This window comes from Gambusia affinis, linkage group LG21, assembly GCF_019740435.1.
Source record: "Gambusia affinis linkage group LG21, SWU_Gaff_1.0, whole genome shotgun sequence".
Taxonomy (NCBI): Eukaryota; Metazoa; Chordata; class Actinopteri; order Cyprinodontiformes; family Poeciliidae; genus Gambusia; species Gambusia affinis.
In genome coordinates, this window is record NC_057888.1 from 9682225 (window position 1) to 9700722 (window position 18498).

General features: G+C 40.3%; 2 protein-coding genes across 3 annotated transcripts; one reads left to right on the forward strand and one right to left on the reverse strand.

The window, feature by feature from the left end:
- Window positions 1-742: 742 nt before the first annotated feature.
- Window positions 743-8263, reverse strand: zic4 (zic family member 4). 2 transcript variants are annotated; one of them, XM_044105371.1, is made up of 3 exons: window positions 5250-8263; window positions 4476-5141; window positions 743-2171 (listed from the first exon to the last, which is right to left on the reverse strand). In XM_044105371.1, exons 1-3 carry the CDS (start codon window positions 5674-5676, stop codon window positions 1717-1719), a joined length of 1548 nt encoding a protein of 515 aa, XP_043961306.1. In that variant the 5' UTR covers window positions 5677-8263; the 3' UTR covers window positions 743-1716. The 2 variants fall into 2 exon arrangements, with proteins under 2 accessions (XP_043961306.1, XP_043961305.1); XM_044105370.1 differs by having other exon boundaries at window positions 4476-8263.
- Window positions 8264-8307: 44 nt separating this feature from the next.
- Window positions 8308-18281, forward strand: zic1 (zic family member 1 (odd-paired homolog, Drosophila)). Its single transcript, XM_044105372.1, has 3 exons — window positions 8308-10416; window positions 10752-10915; window positions 11423-18281. The coding sequence occupies exons 1-3, from the start codon at window positions 9453-9455 to the stop codon at window positions 11618-11620; spliced, it is 1326 nt and encodes a 441-aa protein (XP_043961307.1). The 5' UTR covers window positions 8308-9452; the 3' UTR covers window positions 11621-18281.
- The last annotated feature ends 217 nt before the right edge of the window (window positions 18282-18498 follow it).

An 18498-nucleotide genomic window follows, 5' to 3' on the forward strand; every position in this document is an offset into this window, starting at 1 on the left:
CGTCGTTATCGCTAATGTATAGACGCAGAAATATGAGTGTCTTCTTTGAGCCTCGTTTTGCAAAAAAAAAAAAAAAAGTCCATTACGGTGACAAACAACCGCGTTTCAGCGGTTACTCCTTTGATTTTTTCTTAAAGTAGGCCTTAAGCAAAAGAATATATTTTTCCCCTTTCTTTTTGCCGCTCTGGTTTGCAGCATAAAGGATGTAGATTACCGTTTCCTACCCCATGGGTAGCAAATATTACATTCTTTGGAGCCAGCTTTTGAGTCCTTGGGACCTGGCCCCATATCATTTGAGTTTGACTTGGCTATTGCTATAGAAATCTTAATTCACCATGAGGATTCACCGTTGTGCAAAAAATAAAAAAAATGGTTTCTTTGTGCAAAATGGCTCTTTGAAGTCTGGATCCGAATATTGTAGCCTTTCATCAAACTCGCAGCCCACAGTCTGGGTCAAAGAAAAGCTGAGCTGAGTAAGTAAGATTTAACACGAGTAGAGCATAATGCACGATACTTTCCCTCTTCCGCTGGTAAATAAAATATAAAACTGTAATAGTAATTGCTGGTTTTCTGTAGGTTCAAAGACTTGATGAAAGATCTGTGTTGGAAAACTAATTTGGAAAAAAAATAGATATGCACACGTAAGGATTCTATTCAAACGAAGTATTGAGAAATGTTGACTTTTTTGTCCATATGTTGCAAAAATAATCTATTTCCCACAGATCTGCGTTGCTCAAAATTGTTTCACTTTCATACAAGATTTATTCCAAATACTCACAAAATACAAGGCAGTTCGGTACGCATTTAGTGCTCAATTTTTAGATAAAATAAAAATAAATTTAAAAACAGACAATGATACAAAAATCACCAGATTTCTTTTTTTTTTTTTTTTTTTTTTTTTACTTTGATAAAACATTTATAATTGACGTCATATACGAAATACTGTAAGCTTATGAAACAGCTGGGGTTTTTTATTTTTTTCTCCCTTTTTTGCACAAATCCATTGCAAATAAAATAAAATAATACAAAAAGATGTAAACCGCTCCTTACAAATCTAGTCAACATTCAAACACATTGAAACTTGTACAAAATTTACAAATGTACAATTCTGCTCCTGTTTTGAAAACATGCACTTTGGTTCGATCCTAAAAAATACCTCCATATCCGATTGAAAAATAAATAAAAAAATCATACTGAAGGCAGAAAGGGATTTTTTTGTTTGTTTTTGTTCGTTATTTTTCTTTTTCAAAAAAAAGTTGCACACCCTCATGTCTACAGCCTACAATAATGTACGACACAGTCTAATGAGATTTACACGACTCTCGCGACAAGTGGAACGGCTCGCAGGGGAAGCACCCATCCATCAGTTTTGGATAAACTTCATAATAATAATAATAATAATAATAATAATAATAATAATAATAATAATAATAATAATAATAATAATAATAATAATAATAATAATAATAATAAAATATATGCTCCTGTTACTTGAAAGCACGTCTGGAAGGATTGCTCATTTTCCATCCTTTGCAGTTAAGTGCGTCTCTTGGCTCTGAGTACCAGTTTTGGTGGCTTATCCAAAACAAAACAAGGGATTGGGGGTGTGCGGGGACAGGGGTGGGGGGTGGACCAGAGGGCCCTCACAGGTATAGAGGCACTAAAGCCAAACCATTTTAGAAGTTGAGTGTTTGGAAATGAGTGCTGGCGAGGAACTCAAAACGCGTCCCTTGGTTGGGGGTTCCTGTAAGCAGGTTCCTCCGAAGGGTCGGGCGTGGAGTGGCCGCTGGGTGGTGTCTGGCCACCGCTCGCACCTGAGCTGTGGCACACGTACCACTCGCTTAAATTAGCTGGCTGCTGCTGCTGAGATGCCCCCACTGGCGGCTCTGACACCATCGACGGTCCCCCGGCTGGCTCCCGACCCAAGTCCGAAGACGGGGACACCAGAGAGGGAGTGGACGACTCATAGCCCGAGCTGGGCGGGGGGGACTTGCAGTGCACCTTCATATGCTTCCGCAGGGAGCTGGGGTGCGTGTAGGACTTGTCGCAGCCCCGAACTTTGCAGTTGTAGGGCTTGTCGCTTGTGTGCACGTGGGAATGCTTCTTCCTGTCGCTACTGTTGGCGAAGCGTCGGTCGCAGCCGTCGAATTCACACTTAAAGGGTTTCTCGCCTGTTTGCAGCGTGGAGACACAATAAGACATAAAATGCATTAAATATTTGATGTTGCTCATTAACCGCGTAGATTCCTATTGCTAAATACAAGCGTTTCATTTGTTTGCTCAAGATGAGGGACAAAATCTCTAAGTATTCTGCTGAGCGTCCGCACATCGGTAGCGTTTTAACAGTTGGCATTAATTGCATTTGACTGCACTATGTTATTTTTACAGCTGAATCTGAGCAGTTGATCGGTTTGTGTTGATATGTAAGTGACTGCAAAATCAGTCAAAAGTCGTACCATTAGAAAAATGAATAGTTGTTATGTAGGTCGTCGACTTTTTTTAGTTATATGTGTAGTTGTTATCGAATGCTTTTTGTGGACATCATAATTCAAGATTACGTAATTTTTTCTATATACCTGGAAAGAAATTAGTCCTACTTATATAGCAAAATAAGAGTGCATGTTTTTTTGTTTTTGTTTTTGTAACTGTAGCTATATATGTAGCTATGTAACAACTGGATTAATTTTAAGCTTGCATTTATTGGTTCTAATATACAGAAGATGATCAACTGATTTTTTTTTTCTGTTGACTTATTTTTTGCTTGCATTGGGGTAAAATAATAATACAAAAAAACAGCCGATTACTATTACCTTCAAAAGAAATATGAATACGTGAAGTGGATTTTTTTGGGGTTGATGCATTTGAGGAGACTTTTATTTATTTATTTATTTATTTATTGCAAGGTATTCATTGCAAATCTAAACTTTCTAACATTTACATCTATTAATCATGTCCGTAGTCGCATTGACTAACGTTTTCTGGAGATGTGAGTCTTTTGGAGCGGGTTTCCTGTGCTCCTGCTGCCCTGTGTCTTTACCTGGCCACTGTCGACTTACACCTGACTGAAAACGCTGATAAATATTAAGAACAACACAATATCCCCTGGATATTGATTGGTAGCATAGGCTACCCGATTCTTTCCCAGCCCCTCAAACATGGACTGAATCTAAATTGGCTTCTTATTATTGAGTATTTCTGATTAAATATGAGTGAAAAGTGAGGGAGAAAGAGGTGGAAAAAAAGACAATCTGAATAAATTAGACGGAAATCATCCACCGCTGAGTTTTTTCTTCTTCTCCTCCTCCGATTAAAGCTTTTGAGAATATGTAATTGCCTCTGTCTAATTACACTTGCGGGTTGAATATCAATTTGACCTTCAGCTGTTGGGTTGAGAGAGCCAATCAAGGATATTAGTGTAGTACAAGAAACCGTTCGAGGAAACAGACCCCAGGGGCAGACCCTAGTCATAACCACACTTTCAGCTTGGGTTTTAAACATGATACCAAAAAGACCAGGCCCCTCGGGAGTCAACACACAGAAATAATTCAACAGATTTGTACTTAGGTAATGTGAGCAAATGATATGAATAATACATTGGGGGGTGAGGGGGGTGCAGGAATGGAGCAGAAGAAGGAGGGGTGGTGTGTGTATGTGTGTGTGGAGGGGGCTGGGGGAGTGCTGTAGTCACTGTAATCATTTACAAGTCTGACTCGACATTTTGAGGCCTTTATTTTCCTTCTGGCTCACAGAGGCAGGCAGCCATATTGACCCATTCGATTTTTTTTTAAAAATGCTACATCTGCACAGCACACACACAAGTCAGTATGCAAACTTCTTAAATACTAGTATACTCTGATCTGATCTGCACAAGTCAACTTGTTGCATTTGGTTTGCAAACCACTATTCTTCATCACACAGAGATGCAGTGCAGTAGATTAAGGCAGAAAAAAACTGCTCTAGTGACTCAATGCAAAGCACTCCAAATCCACCATGTAATTAAAAAGCAGTCGTCAAAAGAAGTGAAAAAAAGAACAAAACATTTTAATAAAGAAAAATCACCGTATCAGTAGTTGTGAAAGAGGCAACTCTCTCCAACTTTTGCTATCCAGTCATGGTTTGGCACACACTGAGCTACTCACACAAGACGTGACGTGGGCCTCCAGCTTTTGTACCGCGGTGTAAACAAGAGGTTTGAACCGTCAAACGCCTGAGTGAGCTGTACCATAATCCCACCACCCCCTCCAAATCCGCCCTTTGAGAAACTTGCATTACACTCTTATAACAGGTGCCTGTTGCGTACGAGTTATTGCAGCCTTTGCGAACTTTTAAAATCGGGGCAAATTTGAAAATATTGCGAAAATAGTTTTAGAGGTTAATAATTTATTCATGCAACTTGATGATTTTACTCCATACATTTTAAAAACCTTCAAAGCATTTTACTTATATGCATTTATTTTTATTTTCTTACCACTCACCTGTGTGTGTCCTTTTATGAATTTTTAGATTCTCGGATCTTGCAAACACTTTACCGCAGCCAGGGAAGGGGCAGGGAAACGGTTTCTCACCGGTGTGTACTCGAATGTGATTCACCAGTTTGTATTTCGCCTTAAACGGCTTGCCTTCCCTCGGACACTCTTCCCAAAAGCATATGTGATTCGCCTGCTCCGGTCCTCCGACGTGCTCCACCGTCACATGCGTGACGAGTTCGTGCATGGTGCTGTAAGTTTTAGAGCAGAGTTTCTTGGGCGAGTGCTCCGGCTCCAGCCACTTGCAAATCAGCTCTTGCTTTATCGGTTGCCTCATGTAGCGGAAAAAAGCCCCCGATCCTCCGTGGTGGTGGTGGTGGGGATGGTGCGGGTGGTGGTGGTGGTGGTGGTGGTGAGCGCCGAGATTCATGTTTAGATTCAGACCGCCGTAGCCGTGCAGAGGCGAGGCGGAGAAGGGATCAGCCCTGGAGCTTGCTACTTGACTCAAGTGATCAGACCGAACATACATTTCTCCAGGTAGTCCTAACCTTATTTGTCCATTCAGCGCCTGGCCACCCGGTGATCCGCTGGAAGGCTGCTCGTGGTGGAGTCCGGAGAAGAGGGTGGTGTGGTTCCCTGCGTCAGGGTGGTGACCATAGTGTCCGGGATAGCTACCTGTTGTTGAGACAAACATTCCGTGGTGAGAAGCTGGACCAGCAGTCTGGTCGGTCAGTACCGGCATGGCTTGAGCCGTCAGATCTCTCCGGATGAGGAAATCCCTACCTGCGGATAGAGCCTGGGCAGTATGGGGCATAGAATAAGGGACCGACGTCGGCTGAACCGGGCCAAAAGCTCCCGTTTGACTGGAGACCACTTCACTGTGGCCTGCCATATGATGATTGTGGTGGTGGTGATGGTGGTGGGGATAATGATGGGCTGGGCTGATTTTGAGGGCCGCGGAGTGCCCCATGTGTTCTGGCCCGAATGGACTCGGCCCCAGGCGGGGTTCCGCAGTAATCTCCCCAGGGTGCGAGTGAGCCATTGAGTGTGGATGGCTGCCGAACCCCGGGAAGCCTGTCACGCTCTGAGGGGTATGGTGGTGATGATGGTGATGGTGGTGAGCCCCTGCCAAGTCAACTAATCTCAGCGCCGTGTTCCGTTTGGAAAACGCAGGGTCCATCACGGGGCTTCCCAAAGCATCCACGCTCATTACTTCCTAATTTTAGAATAACTTGACAGCAGGCAAAATAATAATGATGATGGCAAATATATTTTAATCGCAATGAAAAAAAAAAATAAAGTAAAAAAAAAAACTTTATAAAGTTAAGTCTATCTGCAGACAACATGGAATCCCATTCGGTTGAGAGGCAGCAGCAGGACGCTTTGATACTGAATAGAGATTCATGGTAGGCGCTGCAGCCCGTGGAGCCAAACAATCACCCCGCGCTCTAATTGGTCAGAGCTCTGTGATTGACGTCACCAGTGACAGTTCCCAACGTGATGAAAAATGTCTTAGTGACAGCGAGCAGCCAGTGCGCATGCGCTGTGCTGGAGGCAGCGCTTGCGAAAAATAGTTATGCAAAGGTTATTATAGAATATAACTATTAAAAAGTTTATCCGGATATAGGGTGTTTTTTTATGTTGAGGCAGCAAACAAAGGCTGAAGTTAAAGGATACATCCTCACCCCTTTTATTTCTTTCCGCGGCTACATGAAAGAGCGTGCATATTGACATAGGCTATATATTTATAAAGTTATGTAGATCATAAATAATGCAGTGATATCTTCATTTTGAACCGCAACGCGCGCAGCCCCAACTAGACGCGCAAATTACGCGCAATTTTACGCACGTAAAATTATCGTTGATAGTAGTGGATGGGATAGAAAAAAAGTTGTGCAAAGAATAGCACCGCGTGTCGAGCTTTAAAATAGACCGAAGCAAAAAAAAAAAAAAAAAAAAAAAAAGTTAAAAAGCGCTTTGTAGGAAGATTCGTATTGAAATATGCAGCCGCCCTTGCTCCGCAGCGTCTGCAGTGGAGTTGGCTCGCCGCTGTAGCCCCAGGGAGATCCGGATCCGTATCTGTGTGTGTTCACCGGCTGAACCATTCGGGCGACCCGCGGCTATGCTCCCGGAGAGGATGAAAAATATAATGGACGGGACCTGTTGTTATGATTCGGAGCGATTTTTTTCCTCTTTGCGTTAGACCTAAGGACGGCAGCAGATGAGGGTCACAGGAGGCGGTTCCGTCGAAGATTTTTATTCCAAAATAAAACGAGTGTGCTGTGAGTATTACAGGGAATAACATTCTCTCATACAATAATTTCTGGTTTGATCTGAATACTGAAAGAAAAAAATGTTTGGGAATTTTATTTTAGCAACCATTGCGGACATTCTATTTTAATTCGCTGACAAATGTGATCGTTTAAAAAAAGTTAATATAACAGTGAGCTTGCATGGTTAGACATTCATGAAACAAAGTTGCAGAATCAATAACAATTCCATGGGCGGTGAAATGTGGATTTTTCTTCTTGTTATTTAGACCAAAACTTCAATCACTTCTCTGCTCTATAGGTTTTTAACCTGCTTATTTTTTAAAAGCTGTTTGAACACCTCACGTTTTTCAACGTTTGGACTATATTGTGCGTTTAATATTTATGATAAAAACTCAAATGTTAAGAAGAAATGCTCTTTTAAAAGTTTTCGTATAGAGAACAGGTCGCTTTGGTGTTAACTTTAAGCTTTTACATATGTTTTTGAGATTAAGCTGAAAGTTATTCTTTAAGACTAGAGAGCATTAATTTAATCTCATTGTTTTTCTTTTATGTTTGTGCTAAAATGAGGTCCGAATGATGACAGGAGCGTTTAGGTGACTTTCCTTTTTCTGATAAATGAAACAAAGTAAAGGTATAAAATGAATTTAATGCTCTTGCCTGGTTGATTATCATTTCTCAGTACTTCAAATTAAAGATAAAACTGCACTGTTATTTTACATTTGCCACGAATTGATCTGTCAGTGCCTTCGCTGACAGCATCGCGTTAGATCATAAGTCAATATTTGGAGACGCGGTGGATCCCGAAGACGTTTATTAAAAGGCCTTTACGCGCGACCGACTCACAGCTGCAGAATTCAAAGAGGGGCATCACAGCAACAGTGAGCAGTGTAATGCAAAACTTGGTCGGCAAGGGGGCTATTTCTGATCCAAGTTGAGCATGCACTCACTCAATGAGTCACCGAGTAGCTCTTGGCGACATGGAGGCAGGAAAGCTGCACAGGATCATAAACATAAACGCCACATATTGTAGCGACATCTCATAAAGTGGTGTTGGCTTTAAATCTGCTGTAAATCCGTGACAATAAACATGGTGGTCCCATTTAAATTCTGCGCATTCTAGTTACTGCATTAAACAAGAATTGCTCTTTCAATTATGCAACATTCTTTGCACCTTGAAATTAAGTCACTTATTCATTTGAATAACTTTTGCTCAACATTTTTGTCACCCTGATTTATGTTTATTCTCACTTGTTGCTCATTACCTGCTGTTGTGTCGCTTTCAAATTTGATATCAAGTGAGATCTCTTTGAATTTTGCAATGCACATTAAGTACATGCCTTAAGAAAGCCCCCAAAACCTCAAATCTGTACTCCTGACCTTTTATGTTTTCTTAAAGCATTTTTCTTTTCTTCTTGTTCGTATTCATACCAAACCTTCTCCTCTTGGATTTCCAAGACTGATTTGGAAAAGCAGCGTTCAGATTCTAGAACACAATTCGAGTGACCCTTGGTCTGGGTTGTTTCTTTTGGCCCGGAGGCTCCTGCGGAGAGAACACCGCAAATCCCACTTGATAACTTCGACAACCCCATGGACTATATGCACCACTGGCCTGTAAAGAAGGGGCCATGTTGCTCTACCGCAAGCAGGCGAATCGCGATGGACGCATTAGGGATTGTGGTATAGGTCCAACTTAAACACTAATGTGAAAACCGAAAACACAGATGTTCCACGATTTAGACAGGCAAACAAGGTATTCAGATTTTGTTATCCTCTGAGGTAAAGTGATAATTTCATACTAAAACAAAAAGCAGAAGGTCGTGTCTGTGGTTAGACGAGACTCTCTGTTAGTCTTTAGAGAAACATACTTGAAATGAAAAAGTCTCAATTTTTTTCTCCAAAACTAAAAAGCTTCTATCTGAGAACAATAACTCTCCTGACTACTAGAAGCCCATTCAGGCCAAAAATTATTATTTTTCTTTATTTTATGAAACATTATACAGACAGACTTGACGATCTAAAGTCCGTTGTCAAAGTGCTTAGTTGAACTAAATGTTTCCAATTACGCATCAAAGGGCTGCTTTTCCCAATTTAATGTGGTTGACAAAGAAAATGTAACACTTTATGGTTATCACGTATTTCTTTATGTTTTGAGGTAATATATGCCACGCTAGCCCCCACCCAACTATTTAGCCGTTTAACTAAATTCCCAGTCAGCAATCTGAAAATATCTGCGACTGATGATGTCAAGAGACATGGACGTGCGGGCCACAGCATGGTGGATTGTTATTTGGTGAGTGCATGTTATTGGGGAGCACCAATGAACGAGCAGCTGCAGCTCCCACGTGACCGCCCCCTCTCCTCTCCCATTCATCAGGGCTGGACTGTGTTGTCTTTTCAATTCATTTATCTGCAGGAATGATTGCGACTATCAGTCTAGAGCTCACCGTCTGACTGAGGAGGTGAAAGTAGCGCCACAGGAAGATAAACCGCAAAAAGACAATATTACATGTAGTAAATACATGGTTTTTGCGTATGCATCGGATGAGCGGTGCAGGGGAATTCCTTCCGTCGTGAACGAAAAAAAAAAGTAAACAGAATTCGTTGGATTCGAGTTCAGAAGAGATAAGCTGCAGAGAGAGAGGAGGAGGAAGAATATCTGCGCGTGTTTTCTTTGAGTTCTGCGCTCAGTCGTCTCGAAGAGTCAAGACTGAAGATGCTCTTGGACGCAGGACCGCAGTATCCCACCATAGGAGTCACTACTTTCGGCTCCTCTCGGCATCACTCAACAGGAGAGGTGGCGGAGCGGGAAGTGGCGCTGGGGATCAACCCTTTCGCGGACGGCATGGGCGCCTTCAAGATCAACCACAGCTCCCACGACATCAGCTCCGGGCAGACAGCGTTCTCATCCCAGGCTCCCGGCTATGCAGCGGCGGCCGCCCTGGGACACCACCATCACCCGACCCACGTCGGTTCCTACTCCACGGCGGCGTTCAACTCCACCAGAGACTTTCTCTTCAGAAATCGGGGTTTCGGGGACGCGGCTGGGGCGCAGCACAGCCTGTTTGCCTCCGGCAGCTTCGGGGGGCCGCACGGACATTCGGACGCGGCGGGGCACCTACTCTTCCCAGGGCTCCACGAGCAGGCGGCGAGCCACGCGTCCTCCAACGTGGTGAACAGCCAGATGCGACTGGGCTTCTCAGGGGACGTGTACGGCCGGGCTGATCAGTATGGGCATGTCACGAGCCCGCGTTCCGATCACTACGCATCCACACAGCTACACGGCTACGGCCCCATGAACATGAATATGGCTGCGCACCACGGAGCGGGGGCCTTTTTCCGCTACATGAGGCAGCCCATCAAGCAGGAGCTCATCTGCAAGTGGATCGAGCCGGAGCAGTTGACAAACCCCAAAAAGTCGTGTAACAAAACTTTCAGCACCATGCACGAGCTGGTGACTCACCTGACAGTGGAGCACGTGGGGGGGCCTGAACAGACGAACCATATCTGCTTTTGGGAGGACTGCTCCAGAGAAGGGAAGCCCTTTAAAGCCAAATACAAACTTGTAAATCACATCAGAGTGCACACCGGAGAAAAGCCCTTTCCGTGTCCGTTTCCCGGCTGCGGCAAAGTGTTTGCACGATCGGAAAATCTAAAAATTCACAAAAGGACTCATACCGGTAAGAAATGGCAAAAAAATATTCTGCCAAATCGGTGCTGACAAAATCCCATCCGAAACATGCATGCGGTGGTTATTTACTACAGTAGGGCAGCTGGAGCCTGCAAACTGACATGCGATGCTTTACAGCTGTCGACAGAAAATACTTTCACTGCAAAAATATTGTTTAAATGTAATTTTAACATTAATGAATTATATGCAGTGCATGCGTACTACACAATGTTTGATCACAACTTGTAAAACCTCCCCCCCAAAAAAACCATGCATTTTATCGTCTTTAAAAATCAAAACAACAACAACAAACCAAAAACATATTTCATTCCTTCCATTATTTAGGTGAGAAGCCTTTTAAGTGCGAGTTCGACGGCTGCGACAGGAGGTTCGCAAACAGCAGTGACCGCAAGAAACACATGCACGTCCACACATCGGACAAGCCATATCTGTGCAAAATGTGCGACAAGTCGTATACGCATCCCAGCTCCCTCCGAAAACACATGAAGGTAAAAGAAAAAAAAGATACTAATATTGTAAATTATATATACGTGTGTGTGTGTGTGTGTGTGTGTGTGTGTGTGTGTGTGTGTGTGTGTGTGTGTGTGTTTCTTTCTCTTTGCAAAATAACATTAGAAACTTATTTATATGTGCTACAGTAAAATGTCGTTTTCTTCTCTTTTTATGTGTAGTTTTTTTATTTAGTTTTTTTTAATCAGATACAATTTTATTCTTTTTGTTACAGTGTCTTTTTTTGTTCTTTTTTTGGTTTGTTTGTTTGTTTTATTTTTAGCAAGATAAAGAAAGCTAATCCTTTCTTTTCTCAAGCGCAAAATGAGATTAGGATTTGAATGAGAATAATTGAGCTTTACTTTGTTTTCGATTTGTGAGCATGTCCAAAGCAGTCATGTCAGAAGTAAAATAGCATCTCTTCTCTGCTTTTTGCTTCTAAGTAAAACCAGTGTACTTCCTCCACCTCCCCCAACTCCCCTCTTCCCTCCTTTTCACTATCCCAGGTCCACGAATCCACCAACCCTGGATCGCAGCCTTCCCCAGCTGCCAGTTCAGGGTACGAGTCCTCCACGCCTCCCACCATCGTGTCACCGTCCACAGAGAACCAGAGCAGCAGCTCCATATCACCAGCAGCTTCAGCAGTCCACCACACAACCAGCCACAGCACGCTGTCGTCAAATTTCAATGAATGGTACGTGTAAATATTTTTGAAAAACGCACAAAAGACAATGGGAAATTTATGAAGACATGAGGAAAAAAAACAAATAAACTTTTTCGACCTTTCTAAATCAGAAAGATGGACTAAGAAAAAAAGCAGGGGAGGTGAAGTTAAAGACTGTCATCATGCATGGACAGAAACACGGTCAGCTCCTCCTTTTACTGAGAGACTGTACAGAAGCAGATCTCAAAAGAAAAAGCATGCTATCTCCGAGTAGAGGCCTGATTTTTTTCCCTTTTCGTTTTGCTTTTTTGTAAATATGGATTTCACCAAACTGGAACCTACAGCAAGAAAGAAAAAAAAAGGAAATGTAATATTTTATTTTGTAAATATCACAGTTTTAAGCGGGGGAATTTGTGAAAAATGTAATGGTCCCTTAGATATATGAGGATGGCCTCTAAGGTTACTGTGGGGGACAAGAATGTTTAGTTGTGTACCAAAATGTGAATTATTCAGTATTACTACAGTCTACACGTCGACCTAACCGACTCTTAGTATTAATGTCTTTTTGTAGCCTATCCAGTGCAGCATATTTTTATTTTTTTTATTTTTTTCTTAATTTTCGTCCAATTAAGGTCCAGTTTGAGTAGCACAGAGTATCATTGTTGTTATTTAATGTCATGTCGATGAATCGTGTAGTGAAAAGAAGAAAAAAAAAATCCGTGTCAATCTGTTTATGTACGTGCTAAATATATATATAAAAATCTGTCAATTGCTCTGTCTGAGAGGAAGTATTATTCCATGTAAAGTATGGATTTTTCCATATTTATCCGCATGTAAAAGGGCCGGTAACATGTTACAGTATGATCGGTATTTATGGAGAAATGCGCTCGTACAGTATGTCAAATTTTAGTTTACAATAATAATATTAATAATAATAATGAAAAAAATGTTTGGATACATTTCGTACTATATTAAAGGACTGTAAAAATACAGAACATGCATTTCATTGGAGGTTATTGGGGGTTGATTTTTAAATTACACTGAAAAAAAGTACCAAATTAGATATTCTATGTAAAGTAATTTATTTACGTGAATAATTCTAAAGCAGATAAGTTAAAGTCTTCATTATAATGACGTGTGTGTGTGCGTATGTGTGGGCGTTTGCGCGCGTGTCTGTGTGTGTGTGTGAGAGAGAGAGAGAAAGAGAGAGACCGAGGGAGACAGAGAGAGAGAGTAATGGAGAGATGGCGAGGGTGTGTGTGAGGTGTGGTGTGTGTGTGTGTGTTAGAACTTTCCTGACACTCGATAATAACTACTAAATTCACTTCCCCCCTCTTTCTCTCTTTCTGCTGCTTCTGGATCTTCTGTTTATCCAAAATTAACATCCACCGCTCTGCCCTCCAGTAATGCGCAAATTAAATCGATTAATCACGGCTGTTGTTCCTCGGTGGATAAAACCGGAGTAAGCTATTTTGCGTTACTTAATTGTTCGGGAATCTAATTTTCAAATCTAATTTATTTTCTTTTTCCTTTTTCTTCTTGCGTTTTTTTTTTTCCGGATTTCCTATCCTAGATTAAGATAAAAAAGAAAGAGAGAGAGAGAGAGAGACAGAGAGCGATAGAGACAGAAAGAGAGAAAGAGAAACAGAGAGAGTAAGAGAGAGGGAAAGAGGGAGAGCCTAGGAGTCAACGTGGGACCCCTCCTCCCCTTCTCCACTCATCCCTCCTTTTTCCACACACACTTCATTGTTCCTGGCTGCAGCTTGCTTGACCGCCCCATTAGGCAGAGATCACATCAGCAGCCGCCACTGATCATGGTTAACACTGCCAGGGCGCACGGATCCGCCGCGATCTGTCAGTCTGCAGACACATGCAGCCGAAATAAAAATGTAAACCCTAAAAAAAAAAAGAAGAGAAAAGAAAAGAACAACTCAAAACGCTGCAACACAAAGCAGCAAAGCAAGCTTCATATGAGATGATTATGCTGGAAATGTATTGAAATGTATTCATATTTTCTTTTCACGGACTATTACACGGGAAGATAAATGAAGGATGGCAATAAAATGACTTTTTTTCGACTCTATTTAACACTATCTATCTATCTGGACTCAGTGCAGATGCACCAATGAGGCACCGCGACAGGGGGAAAATTCGCACTTCGCTGGCCGAGGAAATCACTTAGCAGCTTTATAGATTAAAACAAAACCAAAAAAAAAAAAATCTATGTGGACGCGTACATTTCGTTTACAACTATGACCGACTTTCAGATAAAACGGCTTTGTTTGTCATTGAAATCCAGCTCCGTTGCCATCATTTACGAAAGGGAAGCGCTGGAGCGTTAAAGACTTCCCAAGATGTTAGGAGTTTTTATATGAATTCCTGCTCAGCCCCTGCTGCACATAGCTGCAGATTTGAGTTGATTGTTCTTCTTTAATTGTGTGCAGAACTTCACAGTCAACAACAGGCATGCAAAGGAGGTGCTAGACGCAACTGGGGCATAATGTCGGAATATAAATAATTTCAAATTTCACTTTTTTACTTAAATACTTATTTGTACTCCAATAGTTTGTTATCAATTTGGAATTAAAAATAAGCAGAAGAGAACAACTTTTAAGGCAGGAGAAACGCAATTTTTCTGACTAAAATACATGGTCTAAATAACAAGTTTCAAGTCATCTTCAGCATGAGACGATCTTTTTTTCTGGAACCACAAGCTCATGTTTCAAAAATGAGCTGAAACATTTTTGTTACATTCTAAACTGTGCGATGCCGTCAACAACCATCCAATAAGTTTCGTGCTGAATAACTAAATAATAGTGGTACCACTACAAAACGGTTTTAACCATAAAATGAAGCAACAATAATTTGCAGACTTACCTTTGAACAGAACACAATTTAAAACAATTAATGGACGTTATGGTACAGGTTTGTTGTACACCTTCCTGAATTTAATACATTAAGAATGTGTGTCTTTTTTTGTAAGAATAATAATAATAAAAAATGTTGATCAATGAAGAGTATTCCACTATACTCAAGAATAATATCCCGTCTTGGTTCAGGGTCCAGTCCTCTTATTTTTCCTGGTTGGTCAATGTTATTCCAGTGAATCACATTGTTTTTAGAAGGCGTTTCATATCTGTAAGGCAATATCAGTGGGTTTATTGCGAAAACCATAAATTATTGCCATTGTTCTAACAGTAAATTAAAAACTACAATTTTCTTGTTAAATCAGCAGAAATGTTGTACAGTGTAACTTGCTGCTCCTGTGTTCAAACATGGACAAGCAAAATTTCTACGATTTTTGGAAAGTTTTAGAGTGCATTTTTATTATTATTACATGTAGCTTCACGAATCACTCTCACCTGCACAAACAGCACTGAGCACAATTTAGTTTATTATTATTATTATTATTATTATTATTATTATTATTATTATTATTATTATTATTATTATTATTATTATTATTATTATTATTATTATTATTATTATTATTATTATCCAATATTTAGGATATTTAGGCAATTTATTTTATTCAATGTTCACACATTTTTCTTGGATATCGGATCGGGGAGTTTTATGAAGTGCACGAACCCTAGTAAAAAAAAATGCTTCGTAACTCCTATGGTCTTGCCTGCCAGTTCGACTTACAGAAAAAAAATCCGGTCTTTGAACGTCCTACTTAATTTCTATTTAATTTCAGACAGGTTTTACACTGTGAACCTATACACTGCAAGCAATCACATCCATAATAAATAAATAAATAAATAAACAAAAATAAAAAGCTCGTAAAAAATGTGTTGACGACAAGTTGCTCAAATAGTATGGCGGGGTAGGAGACGGGCAGGGGGGACACGGGGCATCCAAAACATCTACTTCAGATATATTTACACGCACGTCTGGAAATGACAACCGTTCCAGATATCTGAGAAGGCGCAAGTGCCACCGTCATGAATATTTATCAGCAGCACTTCACTTGTGGCCAGCAAACCGAGCCTGAAGAAGTGTGTGTGCTAGCAATGGTACAGGCGCAGTCTGCAGCTTATCTGCGCATCAGAAAGCTGCTGCTCACACATTTAGAGGCAGAATTGTCTGTTTGACAACAAACAACAGTCGGTGCATGGGTGCAGACTGTCGCGGCACGTTTGGAAAGAAAAGGAAACATGAGGAGATTTGTTTCTCGTGCTTTCTTAGGTTCTGATTTCAGAGGGAAGTGTTTTTTTCTCTTTGCAGACATTTATTTTAAACACATGCAATAATATTTTGCAGATAATTTCAGGCTTAAGACTATTTTTTTCTTAAAAAAAAAAAAAAACAAATTGTGGAGGTGGGGGTGTAGGGGGGGGTGTCTAACTGTAATTACTACACCCTTATTACTGAGCAGAACCAAATCAATAAATTCGACATTTGCACTTGGATTTGTTTTTTTATTTGTTTGTTTGTTTATTTCATTATTTTTATTTTTCATTGTTTTTTGCAAAAAATAATTAATTTAGGGAGTAAAAGAAACGTCGCTATCCATTTACTGTATCTGTCTGGAGATCCAGACAGAAAAGGTCAAATTCAAGTCAAGGGCACTTTAGTGCACTTTATTAGTTTGCAGGCATTTATAAAACCGTCACTTTTATACAGTTTCAGCCATAAAGCGAATCAATCGAAAAAAGATACTTACAACAAAAATCCAAATGGTGTCAGGAATTAATATTCGATAGTCGTTTATCTCTTCTATATTTCCCATTATTATTCTACAATTGACTTAAAAAAAAAAAAAAAAAACTATTCGCATATCGAAAAAGAGTTCAAGTAATTAAATTCTATTTAGCATTTTAAACCAGGATAGTCATTTCATAAGTTTCACTGCATAACTGGTATTAACCCTTAAAGGACTGTACTGAAAATTAATTTTATATAATTTCATTAGCTTTCCTGAGCATTTGTTTCCCCTTGTGTTGTCAAAACGTTCTCCACCCCATCATCTTCATGTGTGCAGATGTTAACTTCTAGGGCTGAGCAAAGGCATGAAAGATTATTTGAAGCAATAGTTGAGAAACTGGTGCCTTGTATTGTATCTAGGATTTGTTTCTTTATTCTCATTGTTATTACTCTATTATTCTTAATTATTATTATTATTTACTTATTTAGCCATGTCACAGCTTGGGACATTAATCTCCGCTTTGCTGCCGCGATACCAGGGATTTGGGGAAGAGAGGAGGTTCGTTAGAGTGAAACATAGGCTCACGGTGACCCCCTTCGCATCAGTTGTGAAGTCTGACACGCCATTAAAGTTGAGAGTGCGCGGGAGATTTGTGGAGGCACTGACACGGTGTCCTCGTGACGCGTCTCCATTTTTTTTTTATTGACTCGTTGCTAAATGAGGCCACTCCAATTAGCGTTCTGCGGCAGCGTGAGACCGCTGCGTACCTCTGAAGTCTCACGGAAAACAAACACGCATGTTCATACGTTGCTTTCTCTGGATAAACATAGAAAAAGGAAAACCGTCGGAACGGACTTCAATGTGGAGGATACATGTAATATGACTCTGCTATACCGCTCTATTCGTCAGATTCTGGCTCATTTCAGATTTTCTTTTTTCTTTCCTAGTTAATCTTATCTAAATTCCCAATAAACCTATATCATTTTTTACATGTCGTCAGCCGTTTTAAATATTGACCAAATACCAATTTTAATCCAGACGTCTACTTAATGCTTGGACATTGTTAAACAAATAACATGTAACACGTTGAACGAAGATAATGTTCAATATTTTTGTTTAGAACAATTATGATCAGGAAAAGTGGGATCATTGGCTAAAGATATCGTTGGACACATGCCACAGTTTTAGAGCAAAAAAATATATTTTCCAAACATTAAGCTCCATTTAAGAGCTAAACCAAACTCCACATATTAATTTCCACCACATGTTGGTGGTGTAGGTGGAAAGCTCATGTCCTGGCAGTATTGCTTTTAATGAATTAATCATTTGCCCATATTTTTTGATTTAACATACATATGGTGCTTTAACGTTGCTCAACGGAGAGAAAGTCCTCTCCCTTACAAAAGTCGCTTATCGACATCTGTTTGTCTGGTAAGTCTGAAAATGACACCTTATTCTGCAGTGAGGACGACCAGCCAAAGATAATCCGGAACAGCTTTGAACTGATCCTTTCTGCATCACCATGCATTGTATCATCAGAGTGAAGGTGATTTTAGGTGAAATCATAGCTGGAACTAAAACCTGCCAGGATATAACTCTATTTTACAACACCCTAAGTGTGATATGGACGAATCTTACAATTCTCATTTTGTTTTCAAACAATGACTTCAGATTATTACCTGATTCACTTTTATGTGGAGAGTCAACTATTTCTCTAACTTAAAAAAAAAGACAACATCAGGCCTCTAGATTGATATGTGAAAGTCGTAATAAAAAGCACCTTTTATGTGGCAGTATTTCTTCCCGAATTCAGTATGAACATGTCATCAAGTCAAACAATCTCTCTATCTTCTTCACATGCACAGAGTCTCAGGGTTACTGGTTTTTTTCCCCTTTCTATTCTATTTTGTCTTTTCTTTTCTTTCTTTGGGCTGCGGCCCAAAGCCTTCCAAATATTTTTCAGACAACGAGCAATAAATATAAGTTGTTTTGCCTGCCTTGTGTTTTGAGTGAAGATATTTTAAATAAAACGAGTTGCATTTTCTCACTCCCTAGTGGCTGAATCATTCCAGGAAAAAAAAAAAGTGTGCAAAGAAATAAACTGGATTCATAATTCCCCTGGTTACTCGGTTTGTGCAAACACAACGGCTGCTATTCTCTGTGGTAATGTCAACATATACTATCTTTTTTTGGTTATGTGTGACTGAATCTGATGAACAAGTATAGCAATTCAAGAAAGCTTTAATTGCCTTGTGTTTGTCATGTGC